Source organism: Drosophila sulfurigaster, chromosome 3, assembly GCF_023558435.1.
Source record: "Drosophila sulfurigaster albostrigata strain 15112-1811.04 chromosome 3, ASM2355843v2, whole genome shotgun sequence".
In the NCBI taxonomy this organism is placed as follows: domain Eukaryota; kingdom Metazoa; phylum Arthropoda; class Insecta; order Diptera; family Drosophilidae; genus Drosophila; species Drosophila sulfurigaster.
In genome coordinates, this window is record NC_084883.1 from 32,286,773 (window position 1) to 32,302,520 (window position 15,748).

The 15,748-nt window shown below is 40.7% G+C and overlaps 5 protein-coding genes across 5 annotated transcripts; 3 read left to right on the top strand and 2 right to left on the bottom strand.

The window, feature by feature from the left end:
- Positions 1-310: 310 nt before the first annotated feature.
- LOC133842835 (diptericin-A-like) lies at positions 311-896 on the bottom strand. The gene is made up of 2 exons (XM_062276097.1): positions 694-896; positions 311-626 (listed from the first exon to the last, which is right to left on the bottom strand). Exons 1-2 carry the CDS (start codon positions 811-813, stop codon positions 369-371), a joined length of 378 nt encoding a protein of 125 aa, XP_062132081.1. The 5' UTR covers positions 814-896; the 3' UTR covers positions 311-368.
- A 1,442-nt stretch (positions 897-2,338) lies between these two features.
- LOC133842836 (diptericin A-like) lies at positions 2,339-2,811 on the bottom strand. The gene has a single exon (XM_062276099.1). The coding sequence runs from the start codon at positions 2,743-2,745 to the stop codon at positions 2,416-2,418; it is 330 nt and encodes a 109-aa protein (XP_062132083.1). The 5' UTR covers positions 2,746-2,811; the 3' UTR covers positions 2,339-2,415.
- A 4,738-nt stretch (positions 2,812-7,549) lies between these two features.
- Positions 7,550-9,289, top strand: LOC133842830 (juvenile hormone epoxide hydrolase 1). Its single transcript, XM_062276086.1, has 3 exons — positions 7,550-8,060; positions 8,127-8,331; positions 8,405-9,289. Exons 1-3 carry the CDS (start codon positions 7,660-7,662, stop codon positions 9,194-9,196), a joined length of 1,398 nt encoding a protein of 465 aa, XP_062132070.1. The 5' UTR covers positions 7,550-7,659; the 3' UTR covers positions 9,197-9,289.
- Positions 9,290-10,164: 875 nt separating this feature from the next.
- On the top strand, positions 10,165-12,066 carry LOC133841559 (juvenile hormone epoxide hydrolase 1). The gene is made up of 4 exons (XM_062274131.1): positions 10,165-10,506; positions 10,612-10,811; positions 10,940-11,138; positions 11,204-12,066. The coding sequence occupies exons 1-4, from the start codon at positions 10,300-10,302 to the stop codon at positions 11,984-11,986; spliced, it is 1,389 nt and encodes a 462-aa protein (XP_062130115.1). The 5' UTR covers positions 10,165-10,299; the 3' UTR covers positions 11,987-12,066.
- A 1,905-nt stretch (positions 12,067-13,971) lies between these two features.
- On the top strand, positions 13,972-15,693 carry LOC133841558 (juvenile hormone epoxide hydrolase 1-like). The gene is made up of 4 exons (XM_062274130.1): positions 13,972-14,250; positions 14,323-14,522; positions 14,582-14,792; positions 14,853-15,693. Exons 1-4 carry the CDS (start codon positions 14,041-14,043, stop codon positions 15,654-15,656), a joined length of 1,425 nt encoding a protein of 474 aa, XP_062130114.1. The 5' UTR covers positions 13,972-14,040; the 3' UTR covers positions 15,657-15,693.
- The last annotated feature ends 55 nt before the right edge of the window (positions 15,694-15,748 follow it).

Here is a 15,748-nt window from a genome sequence, read left to right on the forward strand (position 1 = left end):
GCGATTATGTTTGGTTTATTCAAACTGCTGTTTCTTGTATTGTGGCTAATTGGTTTGAGCCAAGGGCGTGCCGCAGTCGCTGGCGATGGGCATGAGGTAAGCCTAAAGAGAACTGACATTTTGGAAGTGTATAGATTATCTTAAACTAACAACTATTTCAATTGACAGACTCCCGAACCAGATCCAACCATTTTTGACAACAAATGGCCCTTTGACTTTGAACTGGATCTCAACGAAGCCAAAACCGAGTAGAACAAACATTGTACTGTAATCTATAGCTCACCACTGACCCAATTGAAATGCTCTCGTGTTGATTAAAGTGTTTATAATTTAATGATGTTTAAGCTTTACTTGTGTGTTGTTCCGCCCTAGAAGCGGAATGTGTACTGTGCACCTGCCCCCCAATTGGGTCGACTGTTGCCATAGGGTCCGCCCAAATGCTGTGAATACTGTCCGGTAGCGTCGAGAGAGTGCCGGCCATTGTTACTCTGCCACACTGGGGCACGTCCATTGATGCTCAAGTCGAAGCCCTGTCGAGGACTGCCACCTCCCTGCACATTCAACTGGCGTCGCACACGTTGCAAGTTATCCTGCGGCATTGCCTCCCAATCGGGTTCCAAAGTCAACTGCGGAGTTGAGTTGACAGGCATAAGGATTTACACTGCTAAACAAACTTTTAGGCACTTCACTTACCAAATCTGCATCCGTATCCAGGTACGAGGGCACTTCATCAATTGCAGTCAATGGACTGGGATGGGCCAAGCCACAGGCGACCAAGCAGCCAAGGAACATTAGACTGAAACAAACTTTCATTGTGTGGCTGGTGGTTGAGTTTGCTGATTTGTTGGAACACTTGATAGATGTCACTGATGGCTGACGTCTGATGTCTGATGTCTGGCTTGGGGTGCTCTTAATATTTATAGAGGTCTGTGGCTAGTCTGTCTGCAAGTTAATTTCATGAAATATTCCCCTCAGGGGATTCCATCCCAAGTACATTCTCGAGTCATGTGCCTGCTGATAAGGCAGCAGATCTGCCTATTAATACTATGATCATAGGGTGAGGAGAGTGCACTTGTGAGTCCCCCTCAATTACGCATCTATAGATGCAAACAGATCTTTATTATGTTCTAATGTGGGTAAATACTATATGTACAAGAAGATACTTTTTACTGAGAAATGTAACTCACATATACTCGATATTTATCTTAATTACAACATTGGCAAGCAAATCTTTGTAGTTTTCTTAAATATAAACGTTTTTTATACGGTGCATTACGGCAGACGCTGCGTATACGTTACATTGCTTAGAAAGCTCTTTGTATACTTATTAAATATAATGAAAAGTAAAGTATATTATTACCTCTTATTCATAACGAATTGTTAATCCAATATTATATGTTAGCGCCTTTATTGAGATTAAATCTTGCTTTTATTATATAACAAATACAATGCTTATTCTTAAGACTCAACAAGCGAATAAGCTGCATATTTCTTGCTATACAACTTTTAAATAAATTAAATTACTAAAAAATCAGTCTATCTGTAGTCCATTCAACTTTGTTCTTGCTTGACATTTCTCTACAAGAGTATCAAATCTTCGGCGTGTCAACGACCATGCGAACTTGTTGCTAGTATTGACTTTATAAAGAAGTTTTTAATAAACTCTTCTTTAATTAATCTATTTTTAAATTTATAAGCTGTCAAGGTCAGCGAACAACACACGTCAAGCTCATCATTTTTGGCAATAAAATTATGCAAATTATGAACAAGAAAAGCCATAAGTATACAGACTCTATTACCGTTCTGAAAATGATTCATCTTAAGCAATTTGAAATGGCAACGCCTACAAATCAGGCTCGGAATTTGCTTTCATTCGTTCTACACATACATAATACTAAGTACATAATTTGTTAAACAAGCTTTTATTTATAAACATTTTCGGGGGGCTAGTCAGCCACATGATAGATTTTCATTGATGCTTCTCTTGACAGTTTACGCAATAAATCCAATTAACAGCAAAACACACCGTCAGACAAATTTGTTGCGGCAGGTTTCATTAGGCAGAGTGAGTTGTTTGTGCTTAATTCGTTATTACCAACAAGAATTAGCCAAAAGCGAAACAATCGTAAAAGCCATGTACAATTAGGCAAAATGCAAGCTCATCTCAACGGATTTTGTTAGCCGTAAATTTGTGTCCCAAAAGTTCCGGGGTAAATGAACTTAACGTTTGTTCAAGGATAATTCAAGTCTACTTTTAACAATGATTTTACCTTACATCATACTTTTAATGTAATTACTCAGTTAACAATTCCTTTGAAATTCATATATATGTATTATATAACTCATTTTTATTTAAAATAAATATTTTAAGTTGGCCAACAAATATTTGTAGCTGCATGATTACAGAGTTTCAAGTTAAAATCTGAATCGGTAGCCAGCACCAGCACCCCAAGAAGGTGGAGAATTGCCATAGGGACCACCCAAATGTTGTCCATAGTGTCCAGCAACATCGATCTCATGGCGTTTGTTATCGCTAGTCCAAACGGGCACTTGCCCCGACACATGCACGTCCTTGCCAAACTTATCATGACCGACGCCACCATCCAGTTGGAAGCGATTTTGCTGCTGATCATTGCGTTGCTGTGGCGGATCCCAGCGCAATTTCTGCTCCGGATTAGGATTATTGGGATAGGCCACAATGCAGGTGGCAAAGCAGCAGACCAAAGCAATGATTGTGAACTTCATGTTCGTAGTGTTTGTTAGGTGCAACTAGAGCTTGAGATGAACTGATTGACTGATGATTTCAGCCAGCTTTAACATCGCTTTTATAGTCGACATTCGCCACCCAAACTGGAGCAGAGTAAATCACCGAGTGAAATGAGTGCAATGACTCTCCTATCTTATAGGCTCGGTGCATCCCCCGGGTGATTCCTTTTGTTTGTCTTGACGTTGCTCAGATGTGCTCCGTTTCATTTAAAAAAAATATTATTTCTTCACTTGACAAATTGCAATTCAGCAAATTTTCCATTTTCCATTTGTCATTCTACTCTTTCATCAGGGAAATAGAAATTTATTGTGAAATTCTATTGACCATAGGAAAAAGCAATTGTGTGCGGAGCTCAACTTGCAACAGATTCAGATTTTTTCTAGACAAAAAATATCCCAATGCTCACACATAAAACTGTATAAATATTTGTCATGCGACAAGTGTTTCGGTAACTTATTGTTAAGTCGAATACCCTATAATTCATAAGTGAGGCGAGAAGTTTGATAAAATTATACTATATATATAATTTGCAAGTCATTCATTTTTAAAAGATTATTTAGTTACTTCATAAGATCTTATTGTTATATTTTTACAATTACTGCCAAACAAATTGTATAATTATTCTATGTGTATAGAAGAAAAGAAAGTAAACTATTCTAAATAATGTAAGAGCTTCAATAATAAATACACATTTAGATGAATTTCGACAACAGAGTATCGTTAAGTCGACATAACCAACTGGACCACCTAGTTGTTTAATTTGCCATTCATTGATTTACGAGCAGTTGTGGCTTCTGTGAAAATACTTTCATCATTTCAGTGTTGAATTCAATTTTTACGCTCTTTTGCCTTGGACGCTTATCAGCAGCAGTTGATAATGGTTGCGGCATGAATACAATTTTAAATAAAATAAATATTGTGAGTTTTGTTATTAATGCGAGTAAACACGAAACATGAAACAGTCGGACAACAGACATCACTCGAGCGACAGCGACAGCGACAACTGACAGCATACGGCATACGGCATACGGCAGACAGAGAGTGAAAAATGCGGCTGCAATTCATGAGCATTTATATTATGGCCATGTTATTGGCCCTGCTGTGCTGGGTAAGTGCGGAAAAGCGAGCCGAAAGATGACTGGCTGCTGACGTAGCTACACCACACACACAGATGTTGTCATAACTTGTGTTTAACTGTTGTACAGGTGCATCAAGGTGCAGCACAGGTTGATGACGCACTCCTTGGCGCTGATGGCACGAATACTCCTACTAAGAGTCGATTTCCTGTGTGGGACGATGCGCGTGGCGAATGGACCGACCAGGATAATTAATCGTCCAATCTGTGTTCGGGTATTGTAATAAATACACACATACGTACGGGCATTGTGCGTCGTTAATGTACTCTGAATTGTAGATTAATATCGACTTATTTATTGCTACAGGCCATTGAGAGCTAATCACATTGTGGCATATTCTCTCTATATGGCATTATTGCTCATAATGCGAAGTTTCATCTCGCTCTCTCTTTCGCTTTAACTGCGTATAGTCTGTATAGAAACTGTTGCCTACTTCCAGGCTTATTTAAAATCAGCCTAAAAGCACGCAACGAAATATTTCATATATTTATTGTATACGAGAGCCGACAGCTTTAATGGCGCCAAGTGCTAAAAATACATTGACTTATTAATGAACGCATGAATTAATAAATCAACACTGAGATTGCATACACTTTTTGTGGTTCTTTAAGTCATCGTCTAACTAAAAGTCAATGATATTTCTTTACAAGTAAAAGTCTAGTATGTATTCATTTAGCACAGCCAGCATTATGGAATAGTTGCCGGCTCATGACATGTCAAAAATCAATTGCACACGGTTCAATGTACCTCGTCGTGGAGTGCGTGTCAGTTCATGATAATTGCGGCCATTACACGAGGCGGTAACGGGAACTATGTGTACTCAAAACACCCAACTTACTAGAGAGCAAGAAACAATAAAAAAAAAATGCCGGCGAAATGACTGCAGAAAGAGCTCAACGACAGCAGGATACCCTACAAAAGTAATTATTTGACTAGCAAAATCTGCTTATCTGCATATTAGATTGAAGCATACAAAGTGTATTGATATCACAGATTCGATTGCTTCGGTAATCTTGAAAGATAATGTAATCAATATTATTCAATCAAGTTGATTTTGATTTCCAAATACTCACACTCTCCTACTCAATTACAGTGTAGCGACAGCACTTAATAAAATGAATAGCTAAAGCAAAATTGGTCGTCCCCCGAGGCGAACTTGCCACGAAATGGCAATCCTTATGGTTTGCGGCAAATAAGGCGCCCATCAATGCGGCAATTAATGGTTTCAGTTGCGGCCACAGATCGTGGCATGTAAATCGTTGGGGTCCCTTTTGGGTTAGTGCCAGTTTTTGACACGCTTCCAAGTGCTTTTGCTAAGCGCTATCAATTCGATTTGGGCGCGGCACGCAAAGAGGCGGCGTCGCCAGACGACGCTAGGGGATGGCCATGGTAAGGGAGCAGAGCGAACTTTGCCGCATTTGTGGTGCAGTGCATCAGTTTGTGGCAATTTCAACCGAAATCGAATCGTGTCCTAAACTCCGGCGGCCTAATTGCGTTAATTTTACTTGGATTACAATCCACATTGTCGAATTGTTTTGCCACCGGCCACGCCCATTTTACCACCGCTGTTGTAGCCGGCTAGCGAGGGGAGCTTGCATGTTCGGCGGCACTTTTGATGCCGCTGTGTGGGGTGCGCTGAGCGTTCTCCTGGCACCGCTTGTGCATGTCGACAACATAATTGTTTGCCTTACAATTTATACAAATTATCCCAAGCAGCGTCGTCGTCTTTGAGTCCTTGCAGCGACAAGTGCAACAACCCCCAAGACTCCCCAAGACAAAGCTCAACAAAGCTCCCACTCACCCTTTCTTTCACTCTCTTTACCCCTAACGGTTCATTGACATAGTGTATGTCAAGTGGAAACTTGATTTATAATCTTGCTCTGCAGCAAACACAAATTAAAAGCAAAGAAATACGTCTTCAGTTAAACACCTCGTTGCTCCCCTGAGTTGCATTATCTCCAGCCTCGGCCTGATGCTTCATACACACCTCCAGAAGATCGCCCTCATCTAAAAATGCGGACGCAGCCGACTCCCCATCATCGATCCTAATGCCATCGAAATAGAGTAAGGCGAACTCCTTGGCCAAATGCATTTTCGAGCAATATGCATCCTTCAGCTTACCCAGCAACATCGTGCGCCCAATGCGAAATGACACCGCGCCCAAATTTGCCGAATGAACCTTTACGGTTATATGCGGCGAAATTTGCACATCGGCTAGCTCAGACATTCTACTTGATTTAATTTTTACAATTTCGATAAGACAAAATGTTTGTCAGTTTGTCAGACTGGAAATGTTCGCAAATATTTCTGGCTATAAACTCCACGTGGCCTACTTTTGTTTGTCAACTCAAATAGAATATGTGGCTACCGAGAGCCACATCATCATAATCGTTTGAATCGGACGCGTCCGCAGCAAAGTGGGAACTAAGTAATAAATAAGTTCTATTGAGAACTCCGATAAGATATCGTCCACTTTAGGCGAAAGCACTATAGCACGGCATAGGTTATACATATCTCAAATAAAGTCTTAACTGCTAGACAAGCCACCGACAATCTCAGCCATATTATTGTACAGTGGTTGAAAGAAAACATCAAGTATACGCATCGCTCGCTATACAGTAAAATATTTGTAAAGTGAACTCTCTAATATTTGTACTCAATTGAGACTCGACAATTATTGTAACTGAAAGACAGCAAATTCCCGTTCCCATTAAACAAAAATATCTTTTCTTGATGAGCTTTATCAGCACTGAACTTGAAACTATGTAAGTTTAGCTGTCATTATTCTGTTTCGTAATAACTGAAGCCATTAAAGATCTAATTTATTTAGTCCAGTAACCACATTCTGCTGATTAAATGTTACCTTCACGATACAATTCTCTAGAGAAAAATTAAATGCAACTGCTTAGGTTAACACGAACTATAACTTCCTTACTTATTTCTACCGCTCGCCAAATAGAAGTTTGCCTGTTCATACATAGTATATAAAACTGAATGAATTAAGTTCTGCCAACGAGAACTATCAGATAGCGGGAGTAAATCATAAACAAAAATTGACTCGTCACGCTGTGCGATTTATATTGATGATTGAAATATAGTGAAACCATCTTATTAAAAACAAGTATTAAATATATTCAAAAAAGAAAAAAGATATGTATATGTATGTATATATTCATATATATAAAATTCAGAATTTTCATAAAATTTAAAGAATTGCAGGTTGAAATAAAGAAATCAATTGATTGCTTATTGAAAATATACAGTGACATCTTTGTTGAAAATAAAATTTTAATATATTAGAACAAAAAAAAAATGTTGCACAATTTACATAAAATTTAAAAGTTTTAATTATAGGCTTAAATAAAGAATTAAGATTGTATAACGTAAAACTTAAAAATATACGTAGGTCAATATAAAGGTTGCCAAATGTATTTGATAAGATAAAGGTTAACAGCAGTCCAAAAAGTTAAAAAACAATATGGAATTATGCAAACCTGTTTCGCATACGGAATTCTATTAGCGCCTCACTGTACCTGCTATATCATTTATTTATACACGCCTATACACTTATATAGTTTATTAATACACACACACACACATACACACTTGAACTGAATATCATCAACGTGAAAAGCTAGCAATAGAGTGCCGTCAGTTGTTATTCGACTGGCTCGTAGAACGGTTGAGCACACTCGATGCACCCAAGAAATTAATTGAAATTTTACTCAGATAAATAATCAAAATTTTGTGGGCAATATGAAGTGCCTGACAGTATTCGCTGTGATTGTGGCCATATTCGGAGCCATCGTCGGTTACGGTTATCTGGTCTTCACTGATCTGACACGTCCGCTGCCGAAGCCGGACTACAAAGACGACACCTATTGGGGTCGTGGAGATGGCAAGAACTATGCACCCGATGAGAAAATCTACGATTTTGTGCTCGATGTGCCACAGGCAGAGATTGACGATCTGCGTCAGCAATTGAATCGCACTCTCAAGCTGGCCGAACCGCTAGATGGCATTGCTTTTGAATATGGTTTCAATGCCTATGCGCTGCAACAGTTTGTGGATTACTGGCGCGACAAGTACCTGACCAAGTGGAATGAGCGTCAAGCGTATTTCAATGAATTGAAGCAGTACAAAACCGAAATTCAAGGGTTAGTTTCAAAGTGATTAAGCGTGGAGAATTTTTATTTCTAATAACTTATCTTTTTTTGCTGCAGCTTGAACATTCACTTTATCCACGAACGCGTCGCGGAGGAGGTGGCTGAAAAGAAGCAAGTGGTGCCACTGCTGCTGCTCCATGGCTGGCCGGGCTCAGTGCGTGAATTCTACGATTTTATTCCCATGTTGCACAAGGAGACTAACATCAGTGCCTACGCCTTTGAGGTGGTTGCTCCCTCCCTTGTCGGCTTCGGCTGGTCAGATGTAAGTGACGGGTATCAAAGAGAATATTTTATTGATATCGATTTATTGATTGGCAACTGTTGTCTTTCCCTAGGCGGCGACACGTCCCGGCTTCAATGCAGCTGAAATGGCCACCGTAATGCGTAATCTGATGTTGCGACTTGGCCACAAGAAATTCTTGGTTCAAGGCGGCGACTGGGGCAGCATTATTGGCAGCAATCTGGCCACACTGTATCCCGACAATGTGCTGGGCTACCATTCCAATATGTGCATCCTGAGCACACCGCTGTCCATCCTCAAGAGCATCTACATCAACTATTATCCGGAGAAAGTGCTCATCAATCGCATGTTCTATGATCATCACGTTGGCATTTGGGATAAGTACAAGCAACTGATCGAAGAGAGCGGTTACTACCACATACAAGCCACCAAACCGGACACCATTGGTGCTGCCCTCGACTCCAGCCCGGTTGCGTTAGCCGGCTATATACTCGAAAAGTTCCAGACCTGCACTGGTCCCGCTCTGAATCAGGACTTTGGTGCCATGGTCACGGTTTACGGATTGGAGGCAGTGCTTGACAATCTGATGGTCTATTACCTGAACAGTGCGGCCACCACAGCTGGACGCTTCTATGCGGAGAATTCGGCCAAGGCCTATCGTGATCTGCAGTTAGATCGCGTACAGACCCCTGTGCCAATGGGCTGCGCCCGTTTCCGCAATGATCTGCCTCCGGCTTCGGACTGGCAATTGCGTGACAAGTTTCCCAATCTGAAGCACAGTATGTATTTCCAGCACGGCGGACACTTTGCCGCCATGGAGATGCCATCGATGTTGTACAATGATTTCACGACATTCGTGCAAAAGATCGGACTGAATGATGAATAATTTGTAATTCATTTGAGAGTGATAAATGCCAACTTTGTTATGGCTCCCGATGGAGCTTCAATTAGTTCTTTAATAAAGTAAATCCGAAAACGATCTATGCCCGCCTCTATTAATCATTCGATGAGCTAGCAAAATTTAGAAAGCCCCATACATATAAGTATGTAATGTATAGGTACGTAACATAGAGTGATTACCGGCATAACTAATCAGCGTCTACACTTTGGAGTTTGGCTTGAATCGCGCGGCTCTCGCGCTAATCAAAATATAGCGAACAAGTATTTTACAACACTGCACGACGCCGCCATGCACTTTGAATTCGACGTTTTATATTTATTTATTTATCAGTTAGTCATGGTGATAACACCGCTTTTAGCTTTCGCTTGATATGACAAAGCTTTAATTTGTTTAGTTGATAACACATTTCCACTATATGTATTGCAACGTCTCAATTTCGTATATGTATATCAATTACTCTGCTGCTGCGTCATGCTCGCAATGCTCAAATCTACAAATAGAATCAGCGATGGCAATTTCAATTAACTGCACAGGTTATTGAAATAAAGAATTTTTCAAATTATTTAAACTTTTTTTTAATTTTTAATAATAATTACAAATTTAATATTGCTTACAATGACAGTCTCTAAATGTATTTATTTCTCAATGCTATATCAAAACGAACACAAAAAGCTCTCACGCACGAAATTGCCTCGTGCCTGCAAACACACTCACGCACCATTCCTAACAGCAGCGAGTACACAAAGTACATATGCATGTACATACATGGTTACGTGTGTATGTGTGCTCAAACAAAATATCGCATTTGTTGTTGCTTGTTTTCAACACAATCTGGCTCTCTCGCGATGGCTCTCTGTCTAACGTAGAAATAATCGGTCTCTGTCACAATGAGTTGTATGCATGCACTCTCTCACTCACGCTTGGTATAAAGAGCGCTGCGGCAACTGCGATCAGTTTACTTTGAAAACTTAGATCGTGTGGTCGTGTAGATTGTAGTTTCGGTTTAAGTCCGTTGCAGTGATCGCCAGAATCACTATTACTCAGCAGCTTCAAATTGCACAAGAAAAGAAAATCCAAAATATTGCAAAATGCCATCTGCAGGCGTAACCGCAGTGCGTATTCTCATCGGTGTTTTGACCGCTGTTGTTGCCGTGAGCATCAAGAACTATCGTGATTTGTCGGCACCCGGCAAACGTCCTGATCTCGATAGCAATGAGTATTGGGGACCCAAGCTCAAGGAGCCGTACAAGGAGAATAAAGCAGTGTTGCCCTATGACATAAGTGTTGCGCCAGAGGTAAGTAGCACATACATTGGAAGGCAAACTCGTTTTGCACAATTGCTGTGCATATTTACTGGTTATTTATCTCTCCTCTCTTTCCCGCTACTCCCTACTCGTTAGGTTATTACCGATTTGAAGATATTGCTGGATCGTCCGCTAAATTTACAGGAACCCCTGGAGGGCGTTGGCTTCGAGTATGGTTTCAATTCCCAGGAGTTGCAAAAGGTGGTGAAATACTGGCGGAAATCCTATCTGAGCAAATGGAATGAGCGTGAAGCGTACCTCAAGCAGTTCGACCACTTCCAGACTGAAGTTCAAGGGTAAGTGGCGTAGAACATAAAAGCTATGCCATAAAATTCATAATTGACATTTTAGAAGGTTAAATGTTTAATGCGCTACGCTTAACCTGTCTTTAAAGTGCGTTCAATTAACATTATTAATTTTTCAGCTTAAAGATCCACTTTATCCATGCAAAACCAAGCAAGGCCGAGGGAAAGAAGGTTCTTCCTCTTCTGCTGCTCCACGGCTGGCCGGGATCAGTGCGCGAATTCTACGATATTATACCACTTCTGACCTCCGGCAATGATAAGAGCGATTATGTCTTCGAGGTGATTGCACCCAGCTTGCCCGGCTATGGCTGGTCGCAGGTATGTTCCCATCTGCCGGTATCAATCATGATCCAGATAAACTGAAGATTATTTCTCATTCATAGGGCGCTTCGAGAACCGGTTTGGGAGCTGCTCAGGCCTCCGTGGTGCTGCGCAACCTGATGTTGCGTCTGGGCTTCAATAAGTTTTTGATTCAAGGCGGTGACTGGGGCAGCATCATTGGCAGCAACCTGGCTTCCCTCTTCCCGGAGAACGTGCTCGGCTATCACTCCAATATGTGCGGCAACAATAGTCCTCTCGGCAGCATTCGATTGCTGCTGTCATCGATTGTGCCCAGCTTCTACATTGAGAGTCAGCATGCTCACTTCTACAAGGGCGTGGGCCATGTCTTCAGGTCCATTATGGAGGAAATGGGCTATGCTCATATTCAAGCCACAAAGCCGGATACCATTGGCAGTGCTTTGGCCCAAAATCCTGTTGGCCTGGCTGCTTACATCCTCGAAAAGTTCTCGACCTGGACCAATGAGGAATACAAAACGCTGAAGGATGGCGGTCTGACCAAGCGCTTCACCTACGATCAATTGCTGGACAACATCATGGTCTACTACGTGACCAACTCGATCACCACTTCGGTGCGTCTCTATGCCGAAACAATGAATCCCACTCAAATGGGATTGAACATCGATAGCGTGCACATTCATGTGCCTGTCGCATGTGCCCACTTCCTGCATGAATTGATGCATTTGCCGGACTCTGTGCTGGCCAACAAGTTCCAGAATCGTATACAGACCACACACTATAACGAGGGCGGACATTTCCCAGCCTTTGAGGTACCCCAGCAGCTCTACGATGACTTTGTTAGCTTTGTGAAGAAAGCCTTTGCTTAAGTTTGCCTTGAATTGTATTTCTATATTTTGTTAGAAGTGGCGTAGGAATTAAATAAAGATATTGTAAGCAATGTATACAAGAGCGACTATTGGATCAATTCATTGCACACGTAATCTGCTAAATTTCTTATTATTTATATATGTATCTACTGATTCAAAGTTATCAGCTGTGATCCACTGTATGTGTTAACACAGCTGAACTGTAAGACGATCTGACCGCCGCCTAACACAAACAGCTGGTCAATGTACTCAGAATATCAATCAATATTCAGAATATCAATCAGACACTGAATATGTAGTCAATACAAAAATTGTAATTCAATGGCTGACCATGGGGAATGAATGAATGCTATTTTAAGCTATCAGTGCAAACACTATATTCTATTTTATTGCGATCACTTTGATTTCAATAGGGCCGATCTCTATTATTTAAAAGGGAAATTGGTAAATTTTTTTTTGAACAGATTGTTCTATTAAAACGCCGTTAAAAGTGTTTAAATTAATAACTTTAAAAGTTATTTATTTTATTTATTTATAAAAGTAGACAAAAATTGAAAAATGTTTTTTATGCAAACATTTATTAATATTATTATAAGTATTTACTACTCATTAAAACTAGACTGAACTCTGCTCGAATAATTATGTAGGCAAATTTTAGATTTGTAACCTATGCCCAAAGTATGAAAAAGATTTTTGAGCCCAAAAGTCATCGTAACTTCCTATGTAACAACACAATTGGTCATAGCGCAAATTGTTTACAATCTTCGTACTTGTTGCCATATTTACTTAGCCCGGTTTTAGCAAACGAATGTCACTACCCAGCAAGCAATTTGAGCGATTTCTGACAGTTTTCTGATAGTTTTTTATGAGCATTTTACATCATAAAGTGCCCAAAAAAGAGTCCGGAAAGAGCGTTTTTTTCCGTGAAAACGGTCGCACTTTAAGAGGGCAATTTCTGAGTCTAATATGACTCTTTTTTGACACAGAAATAAGTGCTTTCACCCTCCTAATCAAGCATTGAAAACGCTCCGAAAATACTCATAAAAGTATAATTTTTAGGCACTTAAATCGCACCGAAAAAATTCTTATCGGACTCGTTTTGGTTTATACAATCGTGTGGATAAATTGATCTTTATATAATTTTTATTTAATTCAACAAATTACAATATTAGAAAAATATAAAGAATTTGAAGAAAAATTTAAAAATAATTGAAATATTATAAAGTTAGGATTTCAAATTCACAGTTTTATGAAGAACTTAGCATTATTAACTTAACGTATATTTTATATTTTAATTGTCCACTAATCACGACCGACTTGCAAGGCACGTAATGCAGAAACTAAATAAATGTTTTGTGATCTCGATTATCGCAAATCTGCATTCCGTTATTTTAAGCGCTGTTTTAACTCAGTTCTTACTTAACTTAACTCCGAATATGCTCAGACAATAGACCATTTTATGAGTCGATGTTTAGAATGCACTGATTGCGCTCCGAAAACGATCTTATTTATGTGCCTACTCAGAAAACACTCTTAAAATCGGCTCTTTTTGGACACATAATTTAGAGCCCTCTTAACTTTGCTTGCTGGGTAGCGGCTTAAGCAACCATTTGACCCAGCGAACAGCTGCGTTTCAAATTATCCACAATTAAGAAACTAATCAATTACTCAACTAACAACAGCACGTAAAGCTCTCGCCGAAAGCGCGCCAGAAAAGCTTTTAAGGCAGTCGGCATGATCACGCTTGGGCATAGCAGACTTAGTAAAGCTCCTACAGACTGACCGAATGACAAAGCTGGAGTTGATAATCAACAAAACTGATATGTTCGGCTCGCATTCGTAGCGTAGTTAAACAAACTAAAAGCGCTTATCATCGTGTGCTTGCGAAGTTTAACGATCATCATCGTCGTCGGCGTCGTTGCCGATATCAACAATGACAACAAACAAACAAGTCGGCATTACAATCACAGCAGAATATTAAACAGATTAGACGGTTGTGGGCAGTCAGTGTGACGAGAACCTTTGAACGGAATAGTTCGTGTAGTCTACCCAACATGTCTACCATAACACGGCTCTTGGTGTTGTTGCTGGCCATTGGCGGAGCTCTTGTATACAAGCAGTTGAATCAGCTGTGGGGAGATCTGCCCGTGCCCACTTTGGACGAACAGCAATGGTGGGGCGACGAGGCGTCTCCCAGTGACTATGCCACCTATTTGGCCAACACCTCCGAAGTGATTAACAATCGTATTTTGTACCCAGAGACGGTAAGATAACAGATAACTCAGTCTGAACTATTTGTACTGTCATATATTAACCATAACCTATTTTACAAAAAGACTATTGAGGATCTGAGGAAACAACTGAATCGCACACTACGTCTAACACCTCCTCTGGAGGGTGTGGCCTTCGAATATGGCTTCAACTCGGACTATCTGAAGGAACTGGTCGCCTATTGGCGTGACGACTACTTGCCGCGTTGGCGTGAACGTGAAGTATTCCTTTGGCAATTCAACCACTTCACCACGGAAATTCAGGGGTGAGTGCCAGCATGATAACAGCTTATCATTGATAATGATAATGTGCTTTTTATTTTAGTCTACGCATGCACTTTCTACACCTGAAGGTCTACGACGAGAACAAGGTGGGCAAGCAGCACTATCCCGTGTTGTTGCTTCACGGCTGGCCCGGATCGGTGCGTGAGTTCTACGACCTTATTCACCTGCTTCATCAGTCCAATTTGGATCCCAACAACAAGTACATTTTCAATGTGGTTGTGCCCAGTTTGCCTGGTTATGGTTGGTCACAGGTATAAAGCATTTCCCATTTCTTATTTCACAAACACTTGCTAATAATCTCCACTTTTTAGGGCACTTCTCGTCCTGGTTTGGGACCTGCTCAAGCAGCTGTTATTTTCCGCAATCTCATGTTGCGCTTGGGTTACAAAAAGTTCTTCATTCAGGGCGGCGATTGGGGCTCCATTCTGGGTTCTCACTTGGCCACACTTTACCCCGACAATGTGCTTGGTTACCACTCGAACTTGTGCAACAATCTGAGCCCCAAGTCTCAATTGAAGGGTCTACTCGCTGGAATATTGCCAAGTTTCTTTGCGCCCAGCGGCTTTGAGGATTTCTTTTTCCCCCGATCGAATGAATTGAAGTACTTGATCGAGGAGAGCGGCTACTTCCATCTGCAGGCCACCAAGCCAGACACCATTGGCTCTGCTTTAAGCGATAATCCAGTGGGTCTCGCTGCCTACATTCTCGAAAAGTTCTCCACTTGGACAAATGCCACATATCGCTCTCTTCCCGACGGTGGTCTTACCAAGCGCTACACTCTGGATGCCCTGTTCGACAATGTCATGATTTACTATCTGACCAACTCGATCACCACATCGCAGCGTCTCTATGCTGAGGCATACACCAATGAGCAGCGTGAACTGAAGCTGGAACGTGTGCCGACGTCTGTTCCCACTGGCTGTGCTCGTTTTAAGGGCGACATCATGCAATTCTTGGATTGGCAGTTGCAAGACAAGTTTAAGAACCTAATCCATAGCACCTACTACAGAAGAGGTGGTCACTTTGCCGCCCTTGAGGTGCCCAAGGTGCTGTACAAGGATTTCATAGACTTTGTTAAGAAAGTTGAACGCAAGTTTAACATTAAAACTTTGTAAGTTAATTGCGAATAAACTTTTGTATTTGAAAATTTAATTTACTGTATTCGTTATTTATTTACTATATACATATGTAGATATATAAATATGTT